This window comes from Lepus europaeus, chromosome 2 (assembly GCF_033115175.1).
Source record: "Lepus europaeus isolate LE1 chromosome 2, mLepTim1.pri, whole genome shotgun sequence".
Classification (NCBI taxonomy): Eukaryota; Metazoa; Chordata; class Mammalia; order Lagomorpha; family Leporidae; genus Lepus; species Lepus europaeus.
This window is the reverse complement of record NC_084828.1, coordinates 12,282,643-12,298,856: the sequence shown is the minus strand read 5'-3', so window position 1 is coordinate 12,298,856 and position 16,214 is coordinate 12,282,643. Positions and strand designations below refer to the sequence as shown.

The 16,214-nt window shown below is 41.6% G+C and overlaps 1 protein-coding gene across 1 annotated transcript in view; it reads right to left on the bottom strand.

The window, feature by feature from the left end:
* The window catches only part of PAXBP1 (PAX3 and PAX7 binding protein 1), a 38,516-nt gene continuing 22,302 nt past the window's right edge, over positions 1–16,214 (bottom strand). Inside the window, exons 11-18 of the mRNA XM_062205999.1 lie at positions 14,875–15,074; positions 13,012–13,156; positions 11,314–11,435; positions 10,517–10,593; positions 10,106–10,172; positions 5,450–5,596; positions 3,389–3,543; positions 1–1,130 (exon numbers count right to left, since the gene is read on the bottom strand). Of these exons, the coding sequence (XP_062061983.1) occupies positions 1,013–1,130; positions 3,389–3,543; positions 5,450–5,596; positions 10,106–10,172; positions 10,517–10,593; positions 11,314–11,435; positions 13,012–13,156; positions 14,875–15,074 (1,031 nt within the window). The 3' untranslated portion in view covers positions 1–1,012. The remainder of the gene's footprint in view (positions 1,131–3,388; positions 3,544–5,449; positions 5,597–10,105; positions 10,173–10,516; positions 10,594–11,313; positions 11,436–13,011; positions 13,157–14,874; positions 15,075–16,214) is intronic.

Below are 16,214 nucleotides of genomic sequence, written 5' to 3'. Positions count from 1 at the left end.
TAAAGCTTAATTACATATACAATTATCAAACAATAGTCCTTAATTTCCAAAAAGTTCCTTTTTTGAAAATCACAGATTCAGAAAGCATAAACTTTAAAACAAGTTCTCTGAATATTTACAATGTGGTATAAACATTATAGAAGACCATGGATATTAAATTGCCTGGGTGTGGCTAATCAGCAAGGCGTAATCTTTATTGCATATATAACTCACATATGTGGGATTTTTAAATATCATGAGAGACTACTAAAATTCAAATGCATGTATCTGTAAGCTGGGTAGGGAGAAAAATGAATGAGACAGGATGGTCAGCACAAACCATGCAGTTAGGTGGTGGAATCATTATTTTCAAAAATTAAACTTCTACGTTCCATCTGAGACTACATTGCATATATTATTTAGAGTTCACATTAAACCCACACTTGACTGTGGCGCTGATTTGAGGGAGAACGTCTAACAGTCACCCAAGGACTAAGTCCACTAAACTCTCCATTTTCAGGCAGCACAGCTATGGTGAGAGCCACGCTAACCAAAAGGTGATCACTGAGTCACCTGCCAGCCCTTCTGTGGCAGTAGTGTGGTCATTTCCCTCACACAGTTTGCTGCGGGCCATTTCCCTGTGAGGAGGCCTCCTCTGCAGAAAACACTGCCAACTTCCAGTGTGAAAGGAAGCCCACGGTGGCATAAATATGTAAATGCATAATTACACAATCTACACTGCACACGTCGCTTACAGAGGACAAGTAACTGAGAGGGTTAATTTGAGTGACCATACAAAATACTTCTGTAAACAAAGTATGACAGGCAGTAAGGAAAACATTCATAGACTCCTGGAAATAAGCTGAATTCCTTTCATTCTGAAGAAATCTCATTTAAGGACACAGTATTGAATATAATGTTTTTTGTATTAAAACAAGAATCAGTATTTTACAGTTTAAGAAACTTTACATATATACAAAATTTATACATTGGGAATGGTATTAAAACAAACAGGCTTTTCAGTCTCACAGATCTATTTTCCTTCAATTAAAGACTTAAATTCTTTCACATTGTGGTCACTTGCAACAGACATAGCATGATCCAAAGCACGAACACTTGCAAGGAGTTTTATTATCTGTTTTATGTTTTCCCTAAAAGAGAAAAATACATACCAGCATCTTGTTATTAGTACATTAAAGCAAAATGTATCAAGTGACTTTATGACTGTTTATTTACAGACTGCAATTTTTCTGAACATTTTTAAAGAAGGAAAACAGCTAAGAGATATACGAACTAAGGCAAGAAAAAACAATTATGTTTATCCATATAAAATAAAGCTTGTATATGCTCAAATATGTAGCCCAGAGGAGGGAGATCCATTTTAAAAAAAGTTTTATTCAGATCAATAATTTTCATTAGTATCTAAAAAGAAGAGAAAGCCATGTTTCCAGACTTCTCCCCAAACCAGAGTCCCAAGTCTTCTGGAGCACTTCAGGAACCAGTTATATCTGGTATCTCCATCGCCAATTCATCAAGACCCAGCCTAACTTCTCCTCCTCCGAAACTCACTCAACAAAGCATACACTGGCTCTCCTTATCATCCCAGCTACTAATCGTTCCTACTCTTTTTAGGAAGTGATTTTAGAACACGTAGGGATGACCTAGAAGGCTGTTAAAACAGATTACCCAGTCCTACACCCACAACAGGCCTGGCGTGGGGCCTGAGACCTCGCTTTCCTAGCCAGCTCCTCACTACACTGATGCTGCTGGCCCAGGAGCCATACCTTAAGAACGACTGAACATGTAATTTGAACCACTCAGGAGAAAAGCCATACACTATGCCACTGTTAATTGTCTTATCTCCTTTACAAAATTGTAGTAAGCATCTTCCAGGAAAGGACTAAAATTTGTAAAACTTTGCAACCTACTTTATTTGTACTGCATAGAAGAGGTACTTAAATAATTGCTGAATTACTGTATTATAGCAGAGTTAATGAATACTGTTTGTTGATATTTAACTCCCAATAATTCTGTTGAATATACATAAATCAATGTTTAAAAAACGGAATTTATCGAGTTAAAACAATTAGTACCAAGGATACCAATCAAATCCAAAATCACCTGCCAAAGAACTTTCACAACTACAAACTTTACTTCAACTTTTAAAATTTTACTGTGAAAGACAGCAAATTGTCTCACAAGAAAACAAGAGAAAGGAGAATGAGGACACACAAAAGTTGTGTCACATGGATACACACAAGCTGTGACGGAAACAAAACCAAACTCTGACATCAGGAAGAATATATGAAATAAAAATATTAAAAAGAAACCTTTTGGCCGGCGCCGCGGCTCACTAGGCTAATCCTCCGCCTTGCGGCGCCGGCACACCGGGTTCTAGTCCCGGTCGGGGCACTGATCCTGTCCCGGTTGCCCCTCTTCCAGGCCAGCTCTCTGCTGTGGCTAGGGAGTGCAGTGGAGGATGGCCCAAGTCCTTGGGCCCTGCACCCCATGGGAGACCAGGAGAAGCACCTGGCTCCTGCCATCGGAACAGCGCGGTGCGCCGGCCGCAGCGCGCTACCGCGGCGGCCATTGGAGGGTGAACCAACGGCAAAAGGAAGACCTTTCTCTCTGTCTCTCTCTCTCACTATCCACTCTGCCTGTCAAAAAAAAAAAAAGAAACCTTTTTTTTTTTTTTTTTTTACAGGCAGAGTTAGACAGTGAGAGAGAGAGACAGAGAGAAAGGTCTTCCTTCCGTTGGTTCACCCCTCAAATGGCTGCTACGGCTGGTGTGCTGCGCTGATCCAAAGCCAGGAGCCAGGTGCTTCTTCCTGGTCTCCCATGGGGTGCAGGAGCCCAAACATTTGGGTTATCCTCCACTGCCTTCCCAGGCCACAGCAGAGAGCTGGCCTGGAAGAGGGGCAACCGGGACAGAATCTGGCACCCCAACCGGGGCTAGAACCCGGTGTGCCGGCACCGCAGGCGGAGGATTAGCCAAGTGAGCCGCGGCGCTGGCCTCAAAAACTGGGATTTAACTGTGGGGAACTCCGTGTCTAAATGCTGATCTACCCCAGAGTTTCTATCTGCATAATGAATCTTCCAAGATCAAGGTCAAGATCAAAGTTCCTCATACTCTAAGAGCCTGGGATCCACCCGATTCTTCATCAAGGAAACACAGAAAATAATGTCTTACTCATTCCCCAGGGGCAAGGTCTTTACCAGAATTTTTAATATCTTCATAAATAACATATTGAAACAAGATAAAAACTGCAAATACAAAAAATATGTGATTTTGATAGATTTACAATACAAAGGAAACATATAAATATCTACTTAAAACATTTCAATAATACTAAACCTGACTAAAGCAAGTCCAGATTACTGTTTTACTAAGTAATTACAAAAAACTTACCTTGCATTTCTTTTCTCTACATCAGAGCACCCAATACTGTTTCTGTAAATTGTATCTGCTAAATGTACAAGGTATCGACAAAAGTTTTCTAACTGTGAAATAGTTCTTTCTCCTTTCAGATTCATGAACCATTGTTTGGGGAAACAATTAATTACCTAGGCAGAAAAAAGAAAGATACACAATTAAATAGTTAGAATAAAAGAAAGCATTAAAAGCTGAGTTTAGATAATGGGTATAAATGATTGGCTGGAAGAGTTGATCTGGACTACAGTATTTAATATACCATGAACGGCTTCTTAAACCTTCCAATTTTAACTCTGCCACCATTCCTAAATTTTTACTTCAACTGATGGGGTCAGGTACTCAAAAGAAAAATAATCCATCTGGAATTTAAATGAATTACATACATAAAATTGATAGCCAGTTGCTTCAATTCCCAGTATTCCAGGATGCCCTAAATGAACTGAGTTCTCCCGTATCAACAGTTCTCAATGTAGAAACATGTGTAGTATAAATATGATGAAGTTGTGGCCTCTCCTCTACCCCCAACACATCAGTCAGTAGACATTCATGCTGGGAGTGGGGACCCAAGCTGGCTTAGAGTGAGATTACATAACACAGGAGTAGCCCAGGGCGAGTCTCAGCAGCCTGGCACGGAGCGCCAAAGCTTAAGCAGGCGAGGCTCAAAGAGGGCAGTCTAGTAGGGGAAATCACTCCCAGTGCGTAGAAAAAACGCACCACCAAAGGATCCAGGGATGGTCCTTAGAGAAACGACTAACTCCAGGGGTGGGGCAGTCCAAACACAAGATGAGCTGAAACATCTCATGCCACAGAGCAAAAGGACCTCCCTCAAAAACAGGGGACATGTCAATTTTAATTTTAAGGGACTTCCACTCAGGAAATCTGGGATAAATACCGCCAGATACAGAATCTGAATCTAATCATGAGAGAGATGTCAGACAAAACGCAAGTGGAGGGACATTACACAAAGTGCCTATCATCTTCCAGAGTGTCAAGGCTCTGAAGGTCAGCCAAGAAAAGACTGAAGAACCCTTCTGTTTAAGGAAATTAGAGAGAGGACCTAGGTATTGTTTTGGCCAAGGATGGGTATTATTGAAACAACTTACGTGATATGCACAGAATCTCCTGATGCTAATGAATGGTTATATTGTAATCAAACAGACTAATCCTCATGTTTATAGGAAATATACACAATCTATTTGAGTGGGGTGGGGCATCACGTTAGCGACTTACTTTGATGTAGTTCAGGGGGAAAAAAACTCTACTGTTAACTTGCAAATTCTCATTACTTTTATGACTGTTTACAAAATATTTTTAAAGATCAAATTACATAATGAATAAACAAATGGAAAAGATATTAAAATTATTTCTTAAATCAGAGAAAAATGCATTTATTCAGTGACACTGAAAATGACATTAATTCAACCATTAAGAAGTTACTACCCAGAAATTAAAACTTTTACTAATACTTAAAAAAATTGACAGATAAATAGATGTGTTTATACATAGGAAATAACTTATATTTTTACATAAAAAATGCTATGAATTTGATTATTGCTTATAGCCCTTGCTTATACTCCTGAGGAACACTGGTTTTTTCCACTTAATACTTGTTGAATTCTTAATTTAGTGGACGGTTCAGTTTGTGATTATAAAGTAAATTAAAAGTATGTCATTGCAAAAATTAAAAAAAATAAGGAGGAGCTTGGGTAGGGCAGGACGTATCATTATGTTCTTAAAACTGTATATATGAAATACATGAAATTTGTTCCCTTTATGCAAATTTTAAGGATAATTTGAAAAGAAATATAATGCAAATGTTACATATAACTTAAGATTTTCTATTAGCTACATTAAAAGAAAAATATTTTAAAAAGTGCCATGGTGGTTTGGAAATTCCAGGGAGGCAAACTAATCATCAACTTCGTCCCATATCCAATAATCAAAGTGATTTTTCATAAAATTCTCAAATCCCTTTTTAAACAAAACTTAATTCACTTTATGTGCTTTAGAAACTACACTACATATTATTAAACTCACATTTTGGGCTTTTTTGATGCTGTCGTCTCCATATTCTGAATTCTGAAAAGCCATGAGAATGTATCTATTTAACAGACCATCAATTGATAACTCCTGAAGAGTTTTATTGGAGAAAATGCCATACCACTGAAGGAAATTTCCTAATAACTAGAAAGAAGAAAAAATATATTGAGAAGCAATGTTAAGTATAAATTAGTTGCAAAGTAAATTAGTTACATAGTAAATACCGTATGAAATTGCTACTTTCAAACTGCCAGAGTGCTTCTCCGCACTTTTGAAGAGTCTGCACACTCCCCAGGATGACTGCCACATGCAGCTGGTGACCGTCGCATCGATCAGCACAAACGCCGGTTTCCCACGACCACAGGAAGTACTACTGAGCCACACTGATTCCTCCATCAGTGTCTTCCATTCAAAATTACGCCTCAGCAACTCCTGTGCTCCCCTAGAAAGATGGGGGATTCTTTTCCCTGACTTACAACAGTCTATGGCTAACAGATCTAGGAAACCTGGACAGGGCTCTATCCTTGGACATCTCACGCCACTTCAACTCAATACACACCAAGTGAAAGCCATTCCTGCAACGTGGAAGCCCCGCCCCAGCCCACCATAAAACTTTCTGGCGTCCGGTTACTTCTCAACACTGTCCGTCGGCTGCTCAGGCCAGAGGCTGGCTGTCACTCTTGCCCTGGCCCTCAGGTTCTGGGACTCTGCCACTACCTCATGTGCTCACGGCTCGAGTGCCACTGCCCCCCTCCTGCTCATCTCTCTCAGAACCTGCATTTACTCCAGTAATTACGAATGTGAGTCATGAAGCAGCCTTTCTCAGGCAGGGATCCTCAGCAAATAAACTCAACTCAATTTTCTCCAGGGCAATAACACACAGCTAGTTCTAGATGCATGAGAAACAAGAACTCATCATATATAATGAAGGTTAGGGCACTAGGTGTCCTCTCACAGGATCCCGGCAGAGGCACTGCTCTGAGCTAGGAATGACCCTGGCAGGCTGCTTCTGTGCCTCACCTTCCCATCAGGAGAGGAAGTCTAGTGCCTGCCTTACAGACTCACTCGGAGGCCTCACTGAAATAATCTATATAGCGTGGTACTGCTTGGCACAGGGTACACAATAAACACCAGTTCCCGTTTTCGTCACTACTATCCTTTCAATCTTAACACAGCAAAGTAATAAAAAAAAAAAAAATCTTGAAAGGCAAAGTGACAGAGGCAGAAGTAGAGACAGAGAGAGAGCGGTGTCTGCTGATTCATTCCCCAAACGCCAGCAACATCTGGGCCAGACAGAAACCAGAAGCCAGAAGTGCCGTCTGAGTGTGCTGTAGGAGCAGCAGGGACCCCAGGATTTGGGCCGTCACATGCTGCCCTGCAGGTGACTTAGCAGGAAGCTGGATCAGAAGTGCACAGTACCCACGACTTGAACCAGGCGCTCCAATACGCAACGCAGGCATCCTAAGTGCCCACTGTGCCATAACACTAGCTCCAGAGAGAGTAATCTGAAAAATGGCAATTTGTTCACATAACTCCCTGCCAAAAACCTTTCCATGACCCACACATATATGGTCAACTGATTTAAAAAAAAGGTACCAAAGCAATTCAATGGAAAAAAGGATAGTCTTTCCAACAAAAAGGAACAAAGGAAATCTTAATCCAAGCCTCAAACTCTATAATAAAAATTAACCTGAAATAGATTATACATTTAAATGTAAATCTAAAACCATGAAACTTCTAGAAGAAAGGGTAAGAGGGGCTGGCGTTGCCGGTGCAGCAGGTTAAGCCTCCTCCTGCAACACCAGCACTCATGAGTACTGGTTCGAGTTCCAGCTGCTCCTGTTCTGATCCAGCTCCCTGCTAATGTGCCTGGAAAGCAGCCGAAGATGGCTCAAGTACTTGTACCCCTGCCATCACGTGGGAGACCCAGATTGAAGCTCCTGGCTCCTGGTTTCAGGTGGGCCCCGCCCTAGCCACTGCAGCAACTTGGGGAATAATTCAGCAGATGGAAAATCTCTCTTCCCCTCTCTATTTCTCTCTATAACGCTGCCTTTCAAATGAATAAATATATCTTAAAAAAAAAAAAAAAAGGATAGGATAGGATAAAAATGTTGTGGCCTTCTCTTACTTCTCTTAGACAAAAATTTCTTAGCACATTTCTTAGAAATCTAAAGCACAATCCCCAACAGGAAAAAGGAATAACTAAGACTTCATCAAAATTTAACTTCTACACACAGCAGAATGGAAGCACATGTCAAAGACTAGAAAAAAAATCTTTGATAAAGGACTTCTGTGTAGGACATGGCAAAGATTAATTTAAAACATGAGTGAAGATGTGAACATACAGATAGCAAAACAAGTTCACGAAAGCATAAAGAATGCTCAACACAGTCATTAGAGAGGTGCAAACGAAAACCACAATGAGATAGCACGATACACCCAGTGGGATGACGACAACACAGGTGTGGTCAGAGTCAAGAAGAATTAGATCACTGATGTACTGCTGTAAAGAATGCAAAACAGTAATAATCACTGGAAAACAGGTTTTTTCCCCCTACATTTTAATTTATTTGCAAGGCACCTAGCACACACACAAGTGCTCCCCCAACTGGTTCACTCCACAAATGCCCACAATGGCCTGGGCTAAGCCAGGGCCCTGGCCAGAAGCCCTAGGAACTCAACACAGGTGTCACACGTAGGAAGCAGGAGCCCAATTATTTGAGCCCTCACCATGGTCTCAGGTTTTGTGAGTGCAGGAGGCTGGAATGAGGAGCGGGAGCCGGGCACCGAACCAGGCCCTGGGGTCTCAATCAGCATCTTAACCACGAGGCTAAGTCCACACCCTGGGAAACAGATTTTTGTTTTGTCCATGTGAAATTGAAAACCTATCGTGTACTCAGAAAACCCTTACCATAGCTTTATTCATAATTACTCCAAAGTGGAAAAAATCCAAATGTCCCTCAATTAGACAGTGGATGAAAACAACAAAAATCAACCCTGTGTTATCTACCTCATGGTGGAATATTGCTCAGCAATAAAAAGGAATGAACTACAGATAACACAACACGCGTGAATCTCAAATGCATAAGTGAAAGAAGTCAGACTCGAAAGGCTCCCTACTACATAATTCCCTGCATGAGATATGCTTGCAAAGACTGTCAGAGCAGATCAGGAGGGAGGAGGTCAGGGGTCAGGATGGGCTGGACTATAAAGGGACAAGGGGAATTCTGAGGGATGATGAAGTGTTCCACATCTTTGATGACATGACCATATTCATTCTTCAGAACTCACAAAATTACACTCAACAGAACGAATGTATGTCAACAGAAAAAACAACTCTTCCACGGCTTCCTGTAACTTCTAGGATAAAGAGCAAAGCCTTTCACAAGGTCCTTACCATCCCGAGCCTTTCCCTCCTCCGGAGTTCTAGCCATCCTGTGCTTCCACTTCCTCTAGTCTGTCCTGCAGCTGAGAGGCACGCCTAGAGCTTCTGGTCTATAACCCGAGTCTCACTTCCTCAAGGTGGAACGACATCTTGTACAACTGGCTAGTCACAGTTCCCGCGCCCCTTGCAGATGCTCCCTTTCCTAAACCACACACCTCTGGTTTGCTGTCTGCCATCTGTGCTGGATTATAAAGTTCAGGAAGGCTCCACGTCTGCCTTATGCAGTACTATTATCACCAAAACTCAGAAGAGCACGGACTCTATTTGCTGAACAAACTGTGGCTTAGTTAGCCATTTTGCTGTGCAGTTTGGACCTTACTTTGAAACCTGGAATTAATTTTCTCTTGTGGGAACTGGGTAAGTTTTTGGAATATAATTACTTTGTAAAGCACAGACGCTGTGTTTACAAATAGATCTAAGCCTATAGAGATAATGAAACATTAAAATATGGGGCTGGCACTGAGGTGCAGCAGGTTAAGCTGTTGTCTGAGATGGGGCATCCCACATTAGAGTGTCAGTTTAAATCCTAGCTGCTCTGCTTCCAATTCAGCTTCCTGCTAATATGCTTGGGAAGGTAGTAGATGATGGCCCAAGTTCTAGGGACCCTGTCACCCCTGCGTGGGCCTGGACAGAGTTCCTGGCTTCTGGCTTCAGCCTGATAGCCCCAGTTGTTGTGGCTATTTGGGGACTGAATCAGCAGAGAGAAGATCTCCCCTTCTCCAGGTCTCTCCCTCTCTCTGACACTCTACCTTTGAAACAAACAAACAAACAAATAACCCTTAAATTAAAAAACACTAAGGGGGCCGGCACTGCGGCGTACCAGGTAAAGCCACTGCCTGCAGTGCTGGCATCCCATATAGGCGCTGGTTCAAGTCCCAGCTGCTCCACTTCCGATCCAGCTCTCTGCTATGGCCTGGGAAAGCAGTAGAAGATGGCCCAGGTCCTTGGGCCCCTGCACCCATGTGGGAGACCTGGAAGAAGCTCTTGGCTTCAGATCAACACAGCTCCAGCCACTGCGGCCAATTGGGGAGTGAACCAGAGAATGGAAGACCTCTCTCTCTCTCTCTCTGACTCTCCTGTCTCTGTGTAACTCTGACTTTCAAGTAAATAAATAAATCTTTTTTAAAAAAAAAACCAAAATACTTTTCAAAAACATATGCAAACTTAGACAAAGCTTGAAGTTTTTAAATAATCCTAAAAACACTTACCTTAACTGAAGACCAAAATTGTCGTTGAAAAAACAAATAAGGCCCCGAATTTTTGTTTTCTAAGACACTAAGTAAAAAAAGAGAAATAGACCATGGTCAAATATTTTATGTGTGGATGCCATATGATTACTAGATTTCCATAAGCAAAACAGGTAAATAAGAGAATTAAGTATTTCCCAAATTTTCTCACAATTACATTCAGGAAGATAATATGTAGAAAAAGCAAAGGGAATCTATTCTAAGATACTGAGGGAGAACAGAGGCACTAAGTACTATATTCTGCTTCAGGGAACAATTCCCCTGATACAAGTAAAGTTTCTATTTGGATCTACCTGTAGCTCTCCAGAATTTTAGAAGCCTTCTTTGAAAGAACGAAGAATACTATTTTCAGTGTTCATCACAGTTACTTACTTTTTGGGATACAAAGGCATGAACACATCATCATCTAAAGTTCTTCTCATTCTCAATAAAAGTGCCTTTAGGAAAACCTGGAGTTAAAAGTGCAGGACGATAAAAACAGGTCTTAGTTTAAATCAAATAACTGGGTACTGATTTCAAATGACCCATTTTCTCAGTTTTTTTTTTAAATTTCCTCATAGAAGGCTCTAAAGTCATCAATACTCACTACTCAGTTCAATCCTCAGAAAGTGGCGTGCATACGCCATTAGGAATCTTTCAATCCCTCAAAAATCCAAGATCAGAAACATCTGCTTCTTCTCAAAATGAGGTTGCTGAAAACTCAACAACGATAAACCCCTCCATGTTTAAATAGTTCAAGTGAATATCCACTGAGCAACTTTAAATTTGGAAGTTACAAAGCAACATGTAGTTGTTTTACACACTGTTTAAATGTTTTAACATTTAGATCATCAGTTGTTAACCATTTTAGTAGCATTACATTTTTCTTTTCCCCAGAAATTGTTCTTAAAGGGACATCTGATGACTCAAATTGGGAGTGTGGTAGTCAAAAAAAAAAAAAAAAAGTACAAATGAGAGGCTATCTCAACTAATAACATCTTACTTCCATATAGATTTTTTTAAATACTGAAAATTAGTAACCCCAATTCTGTATATATCAGGCTCTAAAAGGCCTCCACAGCTCAAATGAGATTTCTGGGTGGTTTAGAATAACCACTCATTCTCTCAACTCTTTGGCATTTTCAGAAGGGGGTGCAAGGGAAGCTTCCTGAAGACAATAATTGCATTACCTGTGTATTTTTATTTTCTGCATTTACTACTGAAGGATATCCATTTATTAATTTTAGCGTAATTCCAACCATTCTTGAAGTCTGTGTTGTAGAAAAAGGGTCCCACATATTTTCAGCTATTACTGTTAAGAAAAAAAAGTGTTGACACACAGAATAAACTGCAGCTTCCCGAAATCCGAAGTCAACCATCTTCTGATCATAAACACCAACTCCGACTTATTTTTCCCCTCTCTAATATAAGCTGTCTTCTCTGTCCTCTTAATTGTGGGAATTCTGGGGGAAGGACAAGCAGAGAGGGAACAAAACCCTCTTACTTCTGCTACTCATCAAAAATTAAGGTTGAGGTAAAGCTGCCACCTGCAGTGCCGGCATCCCATATGGGCGCTGGTTCATGTCCTGGCTGTTGCACTTCCAACCCAGCTCTCTGTTATGGCCCGGGAAAGCAGTAGAAGATGGTCTAAGTGCTTAGATCCATGCATCCACGTGGGAGACCCAGAAGAAGCTCCTGGCTTCTGGTTTCAGATGGCCCAGTTCTAGCTGCTGTAACCATTTGGGGAGTGAACCAGAGGATGGAAGACCCCTCTCTCTATCTCTGCCTCTCTGTAACTCTGTTTTTCAAATAAATAAATAAATGTTAAAAGAAAATTAAAGTTAAGAGAGAAAGATGTCTAATATCTAAGATGTTAGCTCAGCATAAAAAATTTCTAAACTCAAAATTTATTTATTTTTAAAAAAGATTTATTTACTGGGGCCAGTGCTCTGATGTAGTAGGATAAGCCTCCATCTGCAGCTGGTTCATGTCCTGACTACTTTCTTCCTGCCCAGCTCTCTGCTAATGGCCTGGGAAAGCACTGGAAGATGGTCCAAGTCCTTGGGCCCCTGCATCCATGCTGGGGAACCGGAAGAAGCTCCTGGCTCTGGATTGGCCCAGCTCTGGCCATTGCGGCCCTTTGGGGAGTAAACCAATGGATGGAAGACCTTTCTCTCTGTCTCTTCCTCTCTCTATAATTCTACCTGTCAAATAAATAAAATCCTAAAAAATTTTTTTATTTATTTATAAATCAGAATTACAGAGAGGGGGGAGAGGTGGGTGGGAGAGAAAGAGAGAGATCTTCCATCCACTAGTTCACTCCCCAAATGGCTGCCAACGGCCATGGCTGTGCCAGGCCGGAGCCAGGAGCCAGAAGCCTCCTCCAGGTCTCCCGTGTGGATGCATTAGTAGGGAGCTAGATAGGAAATGGAGCAGCTGGGATTCAAACCGGCACCCATATGAGATGCTATAGACAGTGGCTTAACCCACTGAGCCACAGGTCCAATTTCCAAAATTTACTTTTAGTATTTAAAATAGGTTTCCATTCTAATACTTCCTAATTTGCTTGTGATAAAATGATGAAATCATTGAAATTATTCCTCAGATAAATGAATTTCTCCCCCAAACTAAGTACTCACTGTTACTTCAGGTAGTCTTTGAGGCACTAACACACACCAAGCAATCCATTACTACCTCCAGCCCCCGGACCACCCCAGGTAATGGTCAAGTCCCAGGTTCAGCACTACCCTTCTCTTTGGCCATCTCTGGGCCAGGTACTATATTTATCATGCAATTTCTATGGGAAATATGCTCTGGACTAAAAACTTTCACACAGATCTTAGAAACACAACGTGTCTGGCTGTTCAGTTAGGGAACAGGCTCCTCACCTGTTAGTTTAGGAAGTATCACCTTCTCCACAATGGTGGGCAGCAGTGCAACATCCACGTCATCTTTTTCTTGCTCACGTTCTTCACAACCATAAAACAACAAAGATTCGAACCACAGCATATTCTCAAAGTCACGACATTTTGCCTAAAATATATTCAAAAAGTTATACATTTTAAAATAGCAGGTATTTTCACTTCTAGCCTGTAAAAGTAAGAAGAACTAGATTTAGTCTTCAGCTATAAACAACCAAACACTGGGCAAAATACATGAAATAATCCATTTCCAGGTGATGGAGCACAGGAGGCACAGGTCTATCACCCATGAAAGGCCTCAAACGAGGTGAGCTGCTGTTTCCCGGCAGCAGAGCAGAGCAGGCTCACTGGGTTAAGGAGACAGAAGTCGGAGACAGCTGTGAGCTGTAGTGTGGCAGAGCAAGCCCCCCAGAAAGAACTTCCACACACACCTTGGGCCTCTGCTGCCCACCACGACACAGAAGCTCAAGGTGAACTCCACAGGTGTGGCCACGGGTACTCAGGGGCTGTGAGCTGAATGGTTCCCAGAGCTCTGATTTTTTCTCGGCTGTTTCCAGGGCTTCATCCTCAGCCTTCTTTTCCTTACAGTTTACATATCTGACCTAGCCAATCTCAATCATGTGTAGAGTTCCACCCACATGTTCATAACTTCCAAAACCACACAGTAGACATCACCACTTGGACTTAAACAGGCAATTTGTCTCCTCCTATGCACACCAGGCCTATAGGTCCTAGCGTCCCCATCTCCTCAACTTACCCACTTGTCGCATCCTCTTGTTTTTTTTTATCACTTAGTTCAGTCCTCATATCACACCTGCCTCACTGTGCTATCTCATTAGGTTCTACTTTATAAAAAAATTATTTCTTATTTATTTGAAAGGCAGAGACACAGACACAGACAGTGAGTGAGCGAGTAAAATAGAAAAACAGAGATATTCTATCCACAGGTTCATCCCCTAAACACCTGCAATAGCTGAGGTCAGGCCAGGCTGAAGCCAAAATCCTGGAACTCATTCTGTGTCTCCCACATAGGTGGCAGGGACCCAAGTAACTGACCTATGACCTACTGCCTCCCAGGGTGTGTGTGTTAGCAGGAAGCTGCAATCAAGGACAAAGGCAGGACTCAAACCCAGGGCAACTCCAGATGGAATGGGGGTGTGACCAAGCAGCATCAAGGGGGCCTGTGCTATAACACAGTGGGCTAACCCTCTGCCTGTGGTGCCAGCATCCCATTTGGGCGCCGGTTCTAGTCCTGGTTCCTCTACTTCCAATCCAGCTCTCTGTTATGGCCTGGGAAAGCAGTAGAAGACGGCCCAAGTGCTTGGGCCCCAGCTTCCATGTGGGAGACCCTGAAGAAGCTCCTGGCTTCGGATCGGCCTGGCTCCAGCCACTGCGGCCATTTGGGGAGTGAAGCAGCGGATGGAAGCCCTTTCTGTCTCTACCTCTTTAATAAATGAATAAATAAAACTTAAAAAAAAAAAGTTGTCAAATTAAAAAAAAAATAAAGTAGCATCATAACTGCCATGCCAAATGCCCACCCCTCCCACTAGGTTCTAAGTTCCTTTAGGATCAAAGGATCAAATTCTTACTCTTCATGTTCCTATTCCAATATTACCAAGTATCATCTTAGCTGATGAGAAAGGAATTATATATAATCTGAAAACACAGGTGGTTCTTTTGGGAAGGGATGAATTTAAAAGGATTGAATCTAAGATTATACCCATGCCCTATCTCTCCTGAAAAATGTTTGCTTAAGCAAACAGCTTTGAGAATAAAATCGCCCAGACTTCAGGCTCTATTGCTTTCTAACAATGAACAGAATGCACCCACCTCGAGAGGGGTCCAAGTAAGGAGCTGCAGTCTTATGAGGGGGTTGAACAACTTGGGTAAACAGAGGCCGATGTAAGCGTCTTTGTAGGACATGTAGTATTTTGAACGCCACGCTTCAAACTGCGATTTAATACAGTCAATGGAGTAGAAACTCTCAAGGACATCTTCAAAAATCTTGCTGGATTCTTTGGAAATTCGGTCTAAAAATAGTAACAAAACACACCAGAGAATAATAATTTAGTATGAAGAAAAACACAGTTGAATCTTTGCAGTGTTTTCTTTGGAGCTCAATTATCAGTAACAGGGGCTCATTAACAAAGGACAATTGTTAAGTGCAGGTAAGTTTAGGTTTCAATTTGTCTATTATGCATACTCAAGTGCAGACAGTCCTCATTTTGTCTGGATTCGACAGGTACAATTTACTGTGACCAGGATTCAGTTAAATAACACCTGTTCTCCAATAGCACAATTCAAATTTCAGTTACCATGGCATATTAACGCATAAGGAACAAACCTTGCTGCTAGCGTTTTAGTCTACAAAGCACTGTGTAAGTAAGTGCTGAGCATCAAGATCAGAGACCAGTCCCATTATACCTTTCCAAGACTCCTGGTGACTCTAATAACTGACAGACAAGTAGCAGCTGGATGGATGGTAGGATCCGCAAGTGACAGTTTATTAGATAAAGATTCATATCATGCCCCAGAGGACTTGGGAAACCAGAATTGCCTTGAATGGAGAGGTAAAACCCCAGCAACCTTCAATGCAAGACTGATCTTATCAGTAATACTGGAAGTGGCTAACATTTTTGTTTTGAAACTTTCTCATGAACAGGCTTAACCTAAATCCAATCAAGCATTCAGACCTAAATTTGAATGCACAGGTTCAACGTTCCTTATCTGAAATCCTCAGGGTCAGGGGAAAGCATCTGTGGCAGTGGTTACGACACCACCTGGGACGCCTGCACCCCACACTGGAGTGCCCGAGTTCAAGTCCCAGCTCTGCTTCCAATTCCAGTCTCCTGCTAATGCATATCCTGGGAGGCAGCAGATGATGGCTCAAGGACTCTAACTCTGTCTCTCTGCCTTTCAAATAAAATGAAAATAAATAAGTGAATGAAATCTTTGGGATCCAATTCTGGAATATCTACATTTACCAAATTTGCCAAACACAGATATTTTGAAAATCCAAAATCTAAACACTCCAAAACCTGAAACTTTTTAAGCATCATATCAGCACTAAAATGTTCTCAGATTTTGGAACATCGAGATTTCGGGTTTTTCAGACTAATGATGCTCAATCTGGACAACGAATGGGTGAACAAGTTAAATGAGAAAAATTC